We start from the raw sequence: 16,230 nt of genomic DNA on the forward strand, positions 1-16,230 counted from the left end.
CACCTATATGTAGGTACATGTATAAATCTACAAACGGATTCGTCTTTGCCCGATAATCTTTGCGTCTAAAAGCAGATCTTCAAGCTGTGTTGTCAGGCGGATAATCCCAAGGACCCGGTTCATCGATAGCTGACTAACACTAATCCGCGATTAAAAGTTAACCTGGTTTTCGAGCTCGCTCATTGACAATGTCTTAAAGCTAATATAAAGCTACATGCAATTATAAAGAAAAGTGTAAGTCAAAACTATGGGACGAAAATTTTGTGGAAAACTCTTTATTAACTCGAGTCAAAATTTCGGGATTAGCTTCGTTGGGCTTTGAACAGCTGGGTCCTGGAAAATAATGATCCACTGTCCGTCACCAGTTATCCATCTGTCGAACAAATGATTGGTCCTGTACACAAATTCATCCAGGGTCTGAATTCCAGACGCATAAAGGAGTAAGTTTCTAAAAAAAAAACTATGATGCTGTATACGTCATTGAGAAAGTGAAACTCGAACCATTTGGCTGTATCAAGTGAGTGGATAAGTTAAAGAGATTCAAAAAGAGATTCAAAGATTCAAACGCAGACGTTTCAAGCGTTGATTGATTCCCCCTTACGAAGGGATAACGCTCAAGTGCCAGCTTTTGAATTTTTGTAAACAAATTTAAGTTAAGTTTCAAGTTTCAAGTTTATTAAGTTTTTCAAACAGTTACTTACAATGAACAGATAGAGTATAGAGTGTTTTCACATGAAGTCACAACGGCCATGTTGGTGTCCCAAAAGACAGAACGGAAAAACGTCGCGCACGCGCGAGGTTTTTCCGTTCTGTCGTCCCAAAACAAAGAAACGGGTGTCCCAAACTAAACCTCGGGTAATTGAACTCTATTCTTATGCAAATACTTTCTTTTGTTTCAGTAAACCAATATGGCCAGTAGTCACTTGAATGAAAACGCTCTATAGTTCACTTAGCTAACTCAGGGATAGTGTTGGTTGTATATCTTCTGATCGAGGGTCTTGGTAACATTTTTAACCTAACCTTACCTAACGAGTGCCGTTAAGTTCAAGGAAACGAGAAAGCTCGAAGTTAACTTAGTCTTAGTCTTAATGTTGTAGGAAAACACAGGAAACGAGAAAGCTCGAAGTTAACTTAGTCTTAGTCTTTATGTTGTAGGAAAACACAGAAAAACATACGATTGTAAAGAAATACTTAGATTCAATGCAGTCTTCTAGGATAGGAATAACCAGGGGCGCTTTCTAGTCCATTCGCAAAAGTTCCGGTGTGAAGTTTCTAACAATTTAGGTGCTGAATGGAACGGCATTTTCCGATTAATAGCAAGCGACTTGAAAACAAAACTGTCTCATTCACTAGTTTTCTGCACAGACTAAAATAACACAATCAACTTTAGTCAGAGAGACTGTGCCATGAAGGAATGTCCGAATAGAACGGAATTTGCCAGTTGCTCCGATTTTCCGGAATTTTTAGTCTTTTTAGAGTCTAAAGCTCCCCAGGTATTCCGGTTTGAAAATCCAATGGTACCTTTCCTTCCGTTTACAACGTTTTAGATCGAATATTTAATGGTAAAGGTAATATAGATAGTTCATATTCCATTTCAAAGGGGTATCTACCTAATTTAATTTTCTGTCGAAATTATCGTCTTCGAGAGTTTAGCCTTATTTTCGTCAGAAAAAGTCAAATTATATTTTTTCAAATATTAACTACCGCGTGAAATATATATTTTTGAATCAGTGGAAAATACCGTTATCGATATTTATCCTCTGAACCAGAAAAAGTACACTGTAAAGTTCAAGAAAATAGAAAAACATTAGTAACAAACAATTACATGTATCCTCTCCTGGAAAAATTATTTTAAAATGTGGGAGGAACTACAAAAGGTCCTGGAACTTAGTTTCATTCCCAAAAACAAAACAAAAAACATTTTCAAAAATTTTATTCCTGTCTTATCAGGTTTTAAGTGGGGCCATGAAATTTAAGTTAAGCGCCTTGACGCTGGAAGGAGAAAAAATTTTATGTATTTTTGTCGTTTAATATTGAATACTTATCCATTACGCAATATATATGTGTATTACTTATTTGTTCGCGGAAGTACCGATCGCTCGCTATTTTCTCTTTATTTGTAAGTGTAACATACGAAATACACTAAAACTGCAGCCAGAATTCATGACTAAAATACTTAAAATGGTTTGACACTAGCTTAAAGAAATCTTTCAGTGTTATTACAAACCGTTTATGTCAAACCATTTCACATATTTAAGTGTAACGTATTTCAACTCGTATTTTATTAGACTAGCCATTATCAGTAAAATGCCACGCCTAGTAAGCTGTACAAGTAGTAAGTTATGTACCATTTGTAAGCAACAGGTTAATACTGTATTTTACTCATTTCGTTTGCGTAACCTCTTTACGATTACTTTAGAATGGTTTCGAAACTTTAATTATCTTTATTGCTTTGTACAACTGTACAATGCGTTTGCTGATCTCTAAAATGGCAGTATATGTTAAGTTTCTGCCAGTTACTGAGAGATTTGAATCCTTAACAGCAAAGCAAGTCTTAATCTCGAACAACTGCTGCTGCAGCTGACGAATAAACATAAGAGTTGTATTTCACTGTTGTGGAGGTGAATTTCCACTGATAATTGTGCGCGCACACGGACTGTTTTATCCCTCATACAAGAGTGGAAATCCAGCGTGTTGACATTTTTCTTATAGATTACAACAAGCGCCCCTTTGTGAAATAAACACTCGCCTTTCTTCAACGAAAAATATTTAGACAGTGCAAGAGGGTGGAGAAGATTTGAACTGTTTACACGTATACTGCCACGGGTCATTAATTGTCCAAAAATCAAGAGATAATATGTTTGGAAAAAGCGTCTACTTTAAAGGAACGCGGCACCTATTTTTCGACCAGCTTACTTTTGTCACGTAATAATCTTCGCTTCATTGGAGATGTGTGGCGATTTGAAAGGGGTTTGATGGCAATAAAGTAAACTTAAAGATGGTTTGAGTTCTTTGTTTTATTAATTTATTATCCTTTGAAAGTACCGCATTGCACACGCAGTATCATACAGGTGTATTTTAACTCGAAAAGGATTATTTTGATATCAATTTTATATACTTGTGTGAAAGTTAAGATATCAAATTCCACCTGACAGTAGAATTTGTACCAAAACAGTTTTGTGACGACTTGCTTCCTTGGGTTTTCCACTCTGTCACGTGACAACTTTATACTTCATTAAAAGTAGGTTGACTTAATTCATCAAATTAAAGGTATGTCTCGACCATGAAAAAATCCAATTCCTTATCTCATATAACTTCCCCCCATCCATCCATTGCTTTATTTGCTGCTGGAACCTAAAAGAAAAATAACAAAAAAGTTGTTTTAAAGTACTTTATTCTGCAAAGTTGAGTTGAGTTAAATAAATTATTTGATGTTGATATTGAGTTTTCTTTAAGATCTAGAGAAAGATCTTCCCCAAGAAACCGGGCTCTAGTGGCTGGCTCAAATAGAAATTCCAATGAGTCTGGAGTCTTACTCAAGCGTGCATGGAATGCTACAAGGAGCGGACTCTTCATCAGGAGAGTCACTGTGATCAAAAGCTAAGAAGAACTGGGAACGATTCTTTTTTCTCTCTCGTTGGTTTGATCTGTGGACCCCCACTTTTCCTCGGTTAATGTGGTGCGCTCTTACACAGAATTGCGACTCTTGTGTGCGTGTCGAGCGCACTTTGAACTAAAAATAAAGATTCTGCTCGCATTTTTATCACGATTGTCGAGTTACTGACTCCTTTATTTCTCTTACGATGATCTCTGGTGCGCTAACAAAGCCTCAGAGCTTTCGTCGAGTCCCAAAGTTCTTCACTTTACTTCAAATCGTTTTTACTTTAGCCATTAACCACCTATGTTTTAACCGTACCGATTGCTAACATTGTGACGGATACGGGATCATAACCATAAGGGGAATGCAGCTCCTTCACACACACACGGCACCGGAATAAGTTGATATTCTACAACAAGAAAGAAAATATTCATAGTGAATCACATACATGCATTTGTGTATTGGATTGTACTATATTCAAGCCGTGAGAAACACGAAGATCTGTCAGCCAAATGTGAACCCCAATTTATTATATTTCAAAGCCACTTTTCTTTCACATATACCACTCATCGACATTCAAAATGGCTTAGAACGTGGTTTTGTTAAACACCGTCTAAACTGTCTTTTAATAACTGACCCTAGAAGTGTGCGTCTCACATTTTCTTTGATTTTCAACTCACCTCAACCCATGTTGCAATGCTGTTGTGGTCTTGAGGCATGTTGCCATGGTGACTGCTGTGACTGGCCGAAACGATGACGAATGGTGCATCAGAGAAGGCTAAGTTAAACGTCACCGTCTGTTGAAACAAACAAAAAAAATCTCGAGTTGTGCGGCGAAGTAAATATGAAAGTATACTTGGTTCTTCTTAACCCCCTTTCAGGGCTCATTACAGTAAAATCACTTTCAGATGTTACTGTACAGATTCTCCGTAACCAGATTGATTTGAGATTTGGAGATTAATGTCGTTTTCTGTTCAAAGAGGACCACCCGTACGCGTCCTCTAAACCACCATTGGGAAGCTTCTTAACATTTTGCCACATACACTGTACAGGACAAAACACGAACTCGGAAAGTCAACACGCCCTTATACCTAATACTTACTGTGACAATTGCTCGAGGATGTGCGTGTACATATCATATTCAGATTTGTTAATTACAAATCGGGAGATCTTTGTGTCTTTTTACGAGATTTTCTCGAACACAGCCAACTGTGTTTGGCAGCTGCCTCTTACCTCACAAAATGCATAGTTAGTTCCACTTAATGACTCCATTCCCTGGCTGTTATTGAAAGTCACGTTATGCCAGTCCACGTTCATCTCGGCTGGAAGTACCAGGAATGCCATCCAGTCCTGCAGTGGAAAGTAAGGAAAATAAAAAAAACATGGGACAAAAAGATCTAAAAAAAAGGCAGTCAATGGGTAAAACGTGGAAGCGTTTACAAAGAGTTACAAACCGACTTTAGCATAGTTCAGGTAGACCAACAGAAAAGCAATCTTTTTGACGCCGCCAACACCTATCGAACTCTTGTATAACTTGGATCCCGTTTATCCTAGAGTCACCCAAAAACTTTCATATCACTAGATTTAGAGTCAGGGGAATTAAACCACTCCATATGATTATCAATTTCCTTTTTACAGTTTCTGTACTCCGCCGGACCTGGCCTGGAGTTGACTCTGTTTTGATTCAAACCTGAGAACTTTTACATTTAAATACAAATTAGTTTACACAAGGACATCATTTTCATATGAAAAGCAGTGAGGTTCGTTTCAACTTTAGAGTCAATTCCAGCCTCGCTTTCACTCAAGGCCTATTTACCCTCACTAGGGACCTTCTGAAACCATTAATAATTCTTGGAAAAATTCAGAGCAAAAGTTAACAAAATTTTAGGATAATTAAGATCACACTACCAAACCTCCTTCATGGTGGTGATTTCCTCTGTTTTGTCTTTTTGAATTATTAATGAGTTTGAAAAATTATTATCAGTTTGACGATCGTTTAGTTTGTATAATTGCAGTAATCATTAACGATCCTTAGTGATCTTATGGAAACTAACATTATTTACTTACCACAATAATACTTTCGTGTAATCCGTCAAAATTTTGCATTTCTCGAAGACACATTGTAAACTTCCCCGATTCAATATTCTCGGCCCAAACTGTTGCCGCGTCATGTTTGCGTCCCAAAAAAGTATGTTCAGTGGAGACTAGAACATACGGAGGCTGAGAGAACTTTCCCTGAAAAAATACACACAAACTGGGTTTAACTGTTTCTGACAGAAATAAGTTGGGGGAGGGATTAAAGAAATCCCCGAGGGAGTTTGAGTACTACTTTAAGCCAAAATTTTTAATTTTGCCTATGATCAAAACATAGAAGTGTAAAGACATACTGCAAGATCTTGAAGTTATTTTAGTGTAAAATATTTTCCCAGAGAGTCAAGGCAGAGAGTCAAGTCAAAGAGTCAAGTTGTCGCTTCCATACGCACTTTAACCTGGAATGAGACAGGTTTATATTGTACACACAGCTAGCTTGATTTTAATAGTTATTTAAACAGTTTGGTTGGTTTTCTGGGCAGCCAGATGCGAGACCGTAAACTCTTGGCTGCTGTCCCGGTATCCATAGATCTGAGCAGTTTTTGATTTCTACATTTGGCAATGTCACGCATCTGATCTACCCAGAAAATGAAGCGTGTTTGATTGGTTCATCAACTAAAGGTAACCAGTGATACATATCTTTTTCAAAGTTAAAATTCTCTATCGCTGGGTTCTCACTCCGGCCACTGCCAAAGCTATACATTTCTGCAAACATTTTAAACTAGAATTCGTTCAAACCTGAGGCAAGGTAATCTCCTTACAAGTCGTTCCATCCCACCAGCTTGGCAAAACTTCGTGACCCGTGACTGAACCCATGGGATTTCCTTGATACGCTATAAAATCTACGTAGGTGAGCCCACCGTCAGGAGGTAAGCGGTCCAGTCTCCCAGCAGTCAATGCGCAGATGACAAATTTTGAGTGTGAGACGTCCTCAGTCCAGGCTACCGCGGCTTCGTGCGTGAATTGTCCGGATGTGTTGAAGTAATTGACAGCTACGTGCACATGAATGGGTTTGTGTGCGAGGAAAATGGAGTTAACAAGTGTGACGTGTCTGCAATGAGCTTCAGTGTTACCAAGGTAAACATACGTACGGCCGCGAAAGAATAGAAAGGCTGCGAGAGAGAAGAGCAAAACAGATTTAAACGTTTGGGAAACCAACTTGCCGGCGAGGATATATAAAGGCAAGCTCATGATGTTATTACTGTCTCAATAGTTTATGGTTTATTTTGAGTTTATTTGTACTTAGTTTTTATTCTAGTTTAGTATTGTAAGGTACTGTGGACAACTTATGGATTTTAGCTCTATATTACAGTTAACGGAAATATTGAGCTACAGATCATCGGGAAACGACAACCCGGCTTCTGAAATTTTACGCTATCAAAGCAAAGATGTTCCTTTTTTGAGAACCAATATTACTTAGTTTCCTCACATTTCTCATACTTTTGTCAAATGCCCCAGTCATCCAACCCCCTTCCCACCGCTAAGCACCAGAAACAACTTTTCTCTCGCGTAGGAACCGGCTGGCACGTTCCCTCGAGCTTCCAGTACATATTTACCGGTTGGCGTCCTTAACAGCCGTTACATGCCTTCATACGTTTGTTATAGTTGAATATTTTGGCGCTCGTTGTTCGTGGTTGCATGGATGGTTTCCCGCGTCTGATACCAGCTGCACCTTTCCCGCCCTTGGTAATGGTTGCACATGTACATTTTCCCGCCCTCGACAATGTTGTAACACTTGCCGCAGTTGGCAACCGTTGCATACTTTCCCGCGGTTTTTACAGTCCAATCCAAGTGTGACTACTTCGGTCTTTTCTTTTTGGTAATCACTTCTATAACTTACGTTCACAACTTCCGGGTTTCTTAAAGACGATTTTTGTTTGTTTCAAACATGAATCCTTCTGTAGAGAGAACGCATTCTGGTAGGTGACGTCGTCCGTGGAGCAGACCTGGTCTTCATAGTTTGGAACGGTTTCATTACACACGCAGGTGCCGTTAAATGGACTAAAGGCTTTACACGAGGCATAGTATGGGCACTGCACGTTGTGGCATGGATCAATATCTGAATAAAAAAGTCAACGTTTTACAGTCCAATCTTCCCTTTGAAACATGGTGTTAATACTTTTAGAAGACATATCGAATAAAGAGTTACCTCCCTTCCTCTTTTAGAAAATGCCTGCCCCAAAATTTTTCCAAAGATTAACCTCCTCTAGGAAGACAGCATCTATTGGGGGACAACTCTGGGAATATCTGACAACTTAAGATTCACTTTCAATAAGGGGATACTTATGGGACGTCTCCTCCCCTTCCCTCCCCCCAGGAAAAAAGAACACCTGGTTATTTTGTGCAAACCTTGCTCACGGTGACGACAGCTCTCTGAACACGTCGATGAGAGTTAAAAAATTATCAGCACCAACAGTGTCTCCATGGCGAGCCGCACGCCTTAGCAACCGATTTTGCCACCCAATTTTTCCTCGATCGCTACAGGAGGCCTATTGTTTACGGGAGTGCTGTTGACAGTTTAAAACCACATTTTCGTGCAATACGAGCCCCAGTGCGTTGTAAAAAGTTTACAGCTAGCCTGTTCCAGGCTCCTAGAGAGAAGCGCGAAGGAGAGGGCGAGGGGACGAAAAACGGCTAGTTTACAGCAATCAACATTCACTCACTGCGTGCAGTCGAATATTTCCGGTTCAGTCAAAAACCTCCGGACAATTCAAAAATCCGGAGAATAATAAAGTTATCGTCAATGTGCAGCGAGTATTAAACATGGCAAAGCAAAGGCGACACACCCGATTGCTCGTCCTTATCAGTCGACTCACCCGAGATAAGAACGGCCGAGTTCAAAATCTCTCTGTGAAGAAATTTCTAATATTATTATCAGAGTTAGCTCACGAAGCAAAGGCGACGCACCCGACTGCTTATTGTTCTCAGGCGACACACCCGAGAGAACAACTGTGACCTAACTATGTCTTTTACCTCTACATAATAAAACCGTGAATATTTAGCCGGTAATTTTGGACACTTTTGTCGCACTCAGTGTGGTGAACATTGATTGCCAGTATCTATCTTGGTCTTACCGTCTGAAATACTAACACGGTACCGCAACAATAAAATCATCATAGGTCATCATAAATATACAGTTTGTGTTGACTCTGATTCTAAGAGTTCCTACACACGTGGAAAATGGAAGCTGGTGATCGACGCCGTTACACTTTTTCCCAAATCACGAAATCGCGAGTCCTGATCAAATATATAACGTAAACATAAAAATCGCACTTACCTTTGCGGACGAATGAAGGATGACGATTGATTTTATTTATCATTCAGTTATTGGAAAATGATGCAGAAAATTAGCTTGCCGAAAAATAAACTATAAATTTGCATCGTAGAGACGATGGGCGAACAAATCATTGATGTTATGGTTCGTCGATTTAGGACCATTTAACGCGCCAATTAAATTGGCGGGAAATAGAAAACCTTTAGTAAAAATTGTCATTTTTTCGTTTCCGACGGTCGATGTGTAGCCAGGCTTCTGGACAGATCGGAGGAGTTTTCGTTTCCAGTTAACTGTGCGTTTCCACAAAAGCCAAGCTTTCTAGTCACAGACTTCATTGCTTTGCGGCAAGCTCGATCTAGACATTACACGCGACTGAAAAAGATTCTTTACTATACTGTTGATAGCCGAGTTGCTCCTTTAGAACTCCGGAATTCGATCATAGCAACCGTCACTCAACCTAATTAATTTTAACACCTCTACGCGGCTCCTCATGTAAAAAGAGAAAATGACAACAGAAATATCATGTATAACAAAAGGCTAAAAGATTACTTGTGTTTGATTTTCAGTACCCATATGGTATGTTTTGCCCTCTTGACGAGATTACCTCACCTCCAAAAGCAATATACTGTACAGTTATAGGATCATGATGTTCTTCAAATGGCTGCAAGTCTTTCACGCACGCTGTAAAGCTAACCGTGTCAAGATTCTAAATAACAAAAGAGAAGAAAGCAAGCTGGTAAATTCCTAAATGTCAGTTTTGGAACAGGATTTCTCAAACTCATTAATAATTCATAAAGACAAAACAAAGTAAATCACTACCGTGAAGGAGGTTTGGAAATGTGATCTTAATTATCATAAAATTTTGTGAACTTTTGCTTCGAATTTCTCCAAGAATTATCAATAGTTTGAGAGGCTATATCGGGCACTCGAAAGAGTGTTTCCTCCTATTTCCAAACACCTGGAAGTAGGTTAAAAAAACTCGGCTGCGCCTCGTTTTTCCAACCTACTTCTCGGGGTTTGGAAATTGGAGGAAACACTCTTCCTCGTGCTTGATCTATTACAACACACACTATCATCTAAAGTTTACACAAGGCAGCCTTACCGGCTAACGACACGGCATGATCACACATTTGACTTCCGATTCGTGACTTATCTTTTTGAGCTAAGAATGCTGGTTGAAACATTTTTGGGACGTCCCTTTACAGGAGTTCTGGAAAAGATGGTGCAGACGCTTCCAAAATTTACTGGAAAGTGAATTTTCCTATTTTGGCTAGAACAGAGAAGTACAGTGAAACCTGTCCTTGGTTTGAAAGTCGCACAAGCCGCTGATTTACTGGTTGTTAAACACTCGTTGTATTCCTTGTTGAAAGAAGGACGACTCAATTTGGAATTGTAATGCATCACGTTTCGGCTAATCGGAGGGGAGGGGCTCACATTTAAGCCCATGTGTATGAATCTAAATGCTTTTTTCTCTTTCTTATCAACTTTATGGGCTTAAAAATCTCACTCACATGTACTTCAGTAATCACATTCTATAATTAGTCCAAGCAAAATGACTAATGATCAAAATTCACAGAAAATGCTAGTGGATTGTACTCATATTGTCGATATTGAATTTATGGTTGACCCGTACAATTTAGTCGACGGTTGATGTGTTTACAGTTATTTGCATGCGAAAAAACGCAATCATATGAAAAAATTACCACCCGAGTTATTTATTCCCTTCCAAATGGTTCATAAACAACGAAGAAAATTAAACAGGCATGGGTCATATTGAGCAAAGGCGAAAAAGTATTTGGATTCATGGACATGCGCAGAACCGTGAACCCCTCCCCTTAAAACAGTGGAAGACTAGAAGAGAAAGGGATAAAAAATGTCTGTCCTATGTTATACCTCTTGTACATACCTCCACCCACGAGGTGATTGCATTATTTTCTGGATTAATTGAAATCCTATTTTCTTTGTTCCATTTGTGACTTGGACTAAGCAGAAGAACAGGGGCCTGGTAAAAAGGCTTCTTGAATGACACATCCTGCGATAAACATTATGAGAAACCAATTAGATATACATGTTTCTAAGCTGTAGGCACAAAATGCTTACTGTTGATAATTTGATACTGTTAAATAAATAAATAAAATAAATAAAATAAACAATACTTTATTCATAAAATCAATAACAAATATCAGAGGTGCCAGAGGTTAGCCCTATCGAGAGTACCTCCCAACAACAAGCCAATCAGCGTTCGACGATGGCCAAGCAAGTAAATTCAAGAATTCAAGTAGACTTTCGTTTCGTACAAATCGGCAGCCATGTGACGTCATACAATCAAGAGGATTGAGCGCGGAAAATTTAAATCAAAACTGAGACAGTTATCATTTCCAATTATTTCAACAATTGAATGTTTTTTCCACGTGTTACAAAGGAGTTAAAATTTAGACTTCACTTTCCACAAGTTAGCGTCAATTTATGGCAAAAATGGAGTTCCTTAAAAGGATTAAAGAAAACAAAAACAAAAAACAGAGAGCGCCGTGCAGTAAACAACAAGATTATCAATCTGGAGGGAACCATAGGGCTCTACACACTGCAATGAAACAAGGAGAAAACAAATCCTTCTACAAAGTATTCCACGAATATAAAATTCGTATCGTTACAGTTAAGTCCTTCACCTCGCAAAAACTGTATTGCAGGCGTTTTTCTAGTGGTCCTGTGTTTTTAAACTTTATCTTTGATTTCTCGGGCATTTTCCAACCTTTGGGTGTTGTCACGAGGGCGATCCATTGCTACAAGAAAATAAAAAAGGATTTATTATTTAACACTATTCATTTAGACGATGCACGTTTATTGTATTTGTTGAGTGTGGCTCTTGTATTTGGGTAGTTTTCAATAGGCCATTTCCGAGCTGCTGTGAACCTCATTATGAAAGCGAGGCAAACGGCAAAGCTTTTCGCACGGAAATTAGTTTTGTTTGCAGATGAAACAACCTCGTTCCCAGGGCCTTTTCCCCCAAGCTAGGGAAAAGGCCCTGGGAACGAGGTTGCAGATGAAAGAAAACTAATTTCCATACTGAAAGCTTTGTACTTAGCCTCCCTTTCATAATGAGGCTCAAACCAACTCGGAAATGGCCAATTATTGGTTAATATTTTTTTATTTCACGCTTTGCTGCCAAAACCAGGACCGGTTTACCTCACTTCCCAAGTTAAAACCAGACAAGTTAAAACATTCAAAATCTACTCACCATTCGAATGTGTTTGTGTCCTCCACTAAAATTTGTCAATTCTCGCAGAAAGATCTTAAATCCGGCACTTGTGACGTCTTCGGTCCAAACCGAGGCGGCGTTCTTTCGTTCTTGCGGGAAGCGATGAATTGGTGTGACAAACACTTCTGGAACTGGCTTGAGACTCTGTTGTTATAAAAAGAGGCAAATAAACAAGGGAGTGAATACAGAGAACAACTTTCTTACGCGTGTTGTAGATTATGTGCACGCCATTTGTTTGACGCAGGAGTCGACACGTCGCACTTGACGCGATCTTTTCAGCAGATTTGAACGACCGTCCTAAGCGGTACTCCATTTAGTGGGGTATACGGAGGGAGGGGGGAAGGGTCTCCACCCGAAAGAGGTGATTTGTTACATTGGTATAGTAGTGTACTAAAGGATAGTAACAAATTAACAGACTTCCTACCAACGGGGAAGCAATTCAAAGGGTAGAAATTACAGTTAAAGGTTAGCATTGCTGCTGGAACAAAAAAGCAAAAACAAAAAGGTTAACTTATCTTTGGGGTATAAGAATGGGGAACGATTTTTTGTTTATGTGAAAGTGGTGCTATCCAACACGCGCTCGTGGAATAATTGTAACATATAACGGCTTACCGAGAGAAAGGCGATTTCAACATGAGAGGTTCCAGCTGTCCAAAATGGAATCTCTACAATACCTGCAGCACAGCCTGTTGGTTGACCTCGGAACGCGAGCCAATGAACGTTTACTACCTGCACAAAGGAGATATAGTATAAATTAGATTGAGCATTATAAACTCAAGAACTGCCTTGCATATCATTTTAGGCTCAAAAAACACGGTGCAACGTATTCAAATTATTTCAAGAGTGCAACTCAGTAGTCTGCGCTGTAGTCTCCACTTCTGACATTATCGTATACATTGTTTTAGACGAATGTAGAGAAAGATTTGATCACTTCTAAGCTGAACTAGTGTGTAATGCCAAAACGGCATTACCATTGGTTAACCGAGCAGTTATAGTTTGCTGGACCGAAAAGCAGGAAGCTCCTGGCTGATCGATTTTAATTGAATATTTTATCTTTTGTGGTACGTTCACTGTTTTGTGTTTAGTAGGAACCCTTTTGCTCCACGCCTCTCTCGGGCTCAATCTTAGCAGAATGTGCGCGAATACTAATAAACTGTCTCTTAACTTTTGTCTTTGCTGCGCTCGCGGTTTTCACTAGAGACGCACTATATATGCAATGGAATAAAAGATTGTTACTAATGGGACCTTTATTGAAATGCATTCCTTGCTGGTTCGGTCAGTAATTTGGAATTGAAATATTGATCTCATCCCTCTTTTCTGTTTGTACGCATGCTCCGATCAAAATTTCCCAAAATGTTTACCCGTATTTTAAGATCAGTTGACACTTACCCGTAGATAACCCGATGGTCCTGAAGTTTCCACACAAGCGGCAAACCCAGTTGAATTCGCCCACTCGAGCCAGACTGTGACGGCCTGCAGCATGGAGCGAGTCATAACACTGGATCGAGACGGAGCCACCTGGACGAAAATATCTTGAGTCGTGAACGGTGGAAGGAATGGTGCCGAGTTGCACTTGTAAGTTTTGTCTTTGGGGACTTCAAAGGTGACCTTCCCATAACGAAGGTCGGGGGTGGAAATCGGTTTTTGTCCCACCACTAAAATTAAACAGATTCAGGAAAAGGAAACATCATTGATATATTTGATGTAAAATATTAATAGTAGGATCCTGGGCCAGATTCAAAAAGCTCTCCTAAGCTAAGATGTATCCTAAGTTGAACAATATTTCGCATAAATCTTTACTTTGGATAGCTTCGTAAATCTAGTCCAAGATCTAGAAACAAAAACTTGATTTATAAAAACATAAACAATACAATAATGACATCAACTTGGGTCCCTTTGCGTTGAGTGGCCAAAAGGCCTGTTTACACTCGCGATTTTTCTATAACATTTGTCGCGTTCAAGTGTCATTTTTTGCCTTTTTATCGTATACAATCTGTAGCGGAGAGTTCAGCACGATTTTTGGCCTCGATATCGCGGAAGCCTGGAACACACGATTTCTTTGAAAAAGAACTAAATAATTACGTATGAGAGGGGATCCAAATAAAGATCCCCTTACAGCGACATCGCAGTGAAATCGCATCTTGTTTGGACTTGCAATTTGAAGTCGGGAGAAAATGGCGGGAAAACTGGACTGGAAAACCAGGCAAAAGTTGCATAAAAAATCATACGTGTTTATGTGACAAAGTTGAGCCGAAATGCGCGCGAATTTAAATTTAGCTTGAACAAAATGGAGGCTCACCCTCTCAAGTAAGCGGGAAGTGCTAGATTTGAAAGTCGGCCGCGGGTACGGTGCAAAACGAGATATTCTAACCATCCAGGTCACTATCGATAGCGCCCTAAAGACACAGTGAATGCGGAAAATTCAGGGAGGCCCATTTCAGTCGCGGTACCTCATGTATCGTTCCAGGTAGTATGCAGTTGTTTGTAGGTGCTTTTGCGTGTAAATTACTCTTTTTCAACAGATTTCAATGTCGACGGCAAAATCTCATAGTTTAGCAGAGCTTGCTGCATGATACTACATAGGAGTAAAACGTATTTGGTACGGTGCAGGAGAGCTACGGCATCTGAAACGGGCCTACTGTATACTGGCGTTGAAATAAAATCCACAAATCAGAATTAAACGGAGGGAAAAGAAAACAAGGAAAACTAGTCTTTTCCATCGCTATACATACCGATAAAGTCAGTCCCCAAATCCTCTTTCGGTATTAATATAAAAATAATGATCACTACCAGCAACATTAGAAGCAGCAGGAGTAAAGGAATTATCCAACCTAAAAATCAACAGAACGGTTTGTAAACACTCCTATTTAACACAATCACAGAGCTGTCTCCAGGTTCCAGGGATATCTCAGATTGAGCGCAGTGGGGGGTCAAGAACCTCGAGTAACATGGAGGCTTACGGGCAGTCCCAAACTCCGTATGTATTTCACTTGAAAGGGCGAAGATAACTGACTAAAAAATTCCGCACGCCTGTCCCAAGAAGCCCACAGGCTGGCTTGTTCACTCGTAGAGGAAGAGAGGAAACTGCGCGTTGTACAAAAAATACACAGTCACGCGCCCTGGAGTGCGTTTCTCAAACTCCCGGAATGATTTTAGGCCCAAAAAACTGTTTTACATGCACAAAATTCATAACCAAAAAATCAGTTTTGACTCTTTTAAAAGCAAAGATATTGTTACTCAAACTTCAATCCTCAAAAAGAAAATGCCTTGTCCCTTGTTTTTCAAGGTGGTTATAATCTTCCACGCTATGGGTGTCGTTTAAGTTACTGAAAAGGTTTTTACCATTTGTTATCTTCCGTAATTTACTTTTTTTTTTGACGGGGAAAAATGCGAAATTTAGAAATAGCTCTTGTAATAATGGAGTTCGAAAGTACCTCTTCTTCTTCGACGACGACGCCGTTGATAGCTTGAAGATTCTTCTTCGTCGCTTTCGTCTTCCTCGTCTTCTTCGTCTACTCCATTATAGTAATAATCATCGTCTTCTTCGTAATCTTGGTCGGTAGAGACGCTACTGTATTGATTATCAATCAGGTTAGAGGATAAATATCATAGAATGGTCCAAAGAAAATATCAACAAACATTTATCGCAATATTCCTCTTGTAAAACTTGTAGAGAGCCTTAATGAGTTCGAGTTATTCTCTTTTGAAAGTAGAAAATAATCTTATTTCTCTGTCTTTCTGTATGAATTTCACTGAAGTTTGTCTGCAAGCAACGTGGCACCATCAGAAATAAACAAAGCTATTTGTTTGTTTGTTTGTCTCTCGAGTGCGTGATGTTCACACATCGGCGCAAGGAAGTCGTGAACACATTTTGTTCATATGAAAATGTTGCGAATCTGCTTGCTTTATATGCAAATTGCTTCAGCCAATTAAAAACGAAACAAACAAAAAAAGAACCCTTGCTCTCATTTACCATTGTGTGGTTTTAAAATGATCGGCATTATCTTCTCT

At 39.4% G+C, this 16,230-nt stretch overlaps 1 protein-coding gene across 2 annotated transcripts; it reads right to left on the reverse strand.

Annotated features, from left to right (window-relative positions):
- Positions 1-3,005: 3,005 nt before the first annotated feature.
- Positions 3,006-15,998, reverse strand: LOC146488979 (uncharacterized). 2 transcript variants are annotated; one of them, XM_085115327.1, is made up of 15 exons: positions 15,654-15,998; positions 14,952-15,050; positions 13,609-13,874; positions 12,832-12,948; positions 12,199-12,363; positions 11,630-11,743; positions 10,870-10,995; positions 9,573-9,669; positions 7,530-7,748; positions 6,428-6,801; positions 5,666-5,833; positions 4,832-4,948; positions 4,279-4,395; positions 3,917-4,007; positions 3,006-3,354 (listed from the first exon to the last, which is right to left on the reverse strand). In XM_085115327.1, exons 2-15 carry the CDS (start codon positions 15,016-15,018, stop codon positions 3,338-3,340), a joined length of 2,055 nt encoding a protein of 684 aa, XP_084971453.1. In that variant the 5' UTR covers positions 15,019-15,050; positions 15,654-15,998; the 3' UTR covers positions 3,006-3,337. The 2 variants fall into 2 exon arrangements, with proteins under 2 accessions (XP_084971453.1, XP_084971460.1); XM_085115334.1 differs by lacking the exon at positions 11,630-11,743 and having other exon boundaries at positions 15,654-15,932.
- Between the last annotated feature and the right edge of the window lie 232 nt (positions 15,999-16,230).

Source organism: Pavona decussata, unplaced genomic scaffold (genome assembly GCF_977016875.1).
Source record: "Pavona decussata unplaced genomic scaffold, jaPavDecu1.1 SCAFFOLD_8, whole genome shotgun sequence".
Classification (NCBI taxonomy): Eukaryota; Metazoa; Cnidaria; class Anthozoa; order Scleractinia; family Agariciidae; genus Pavona; species Pavona decussata.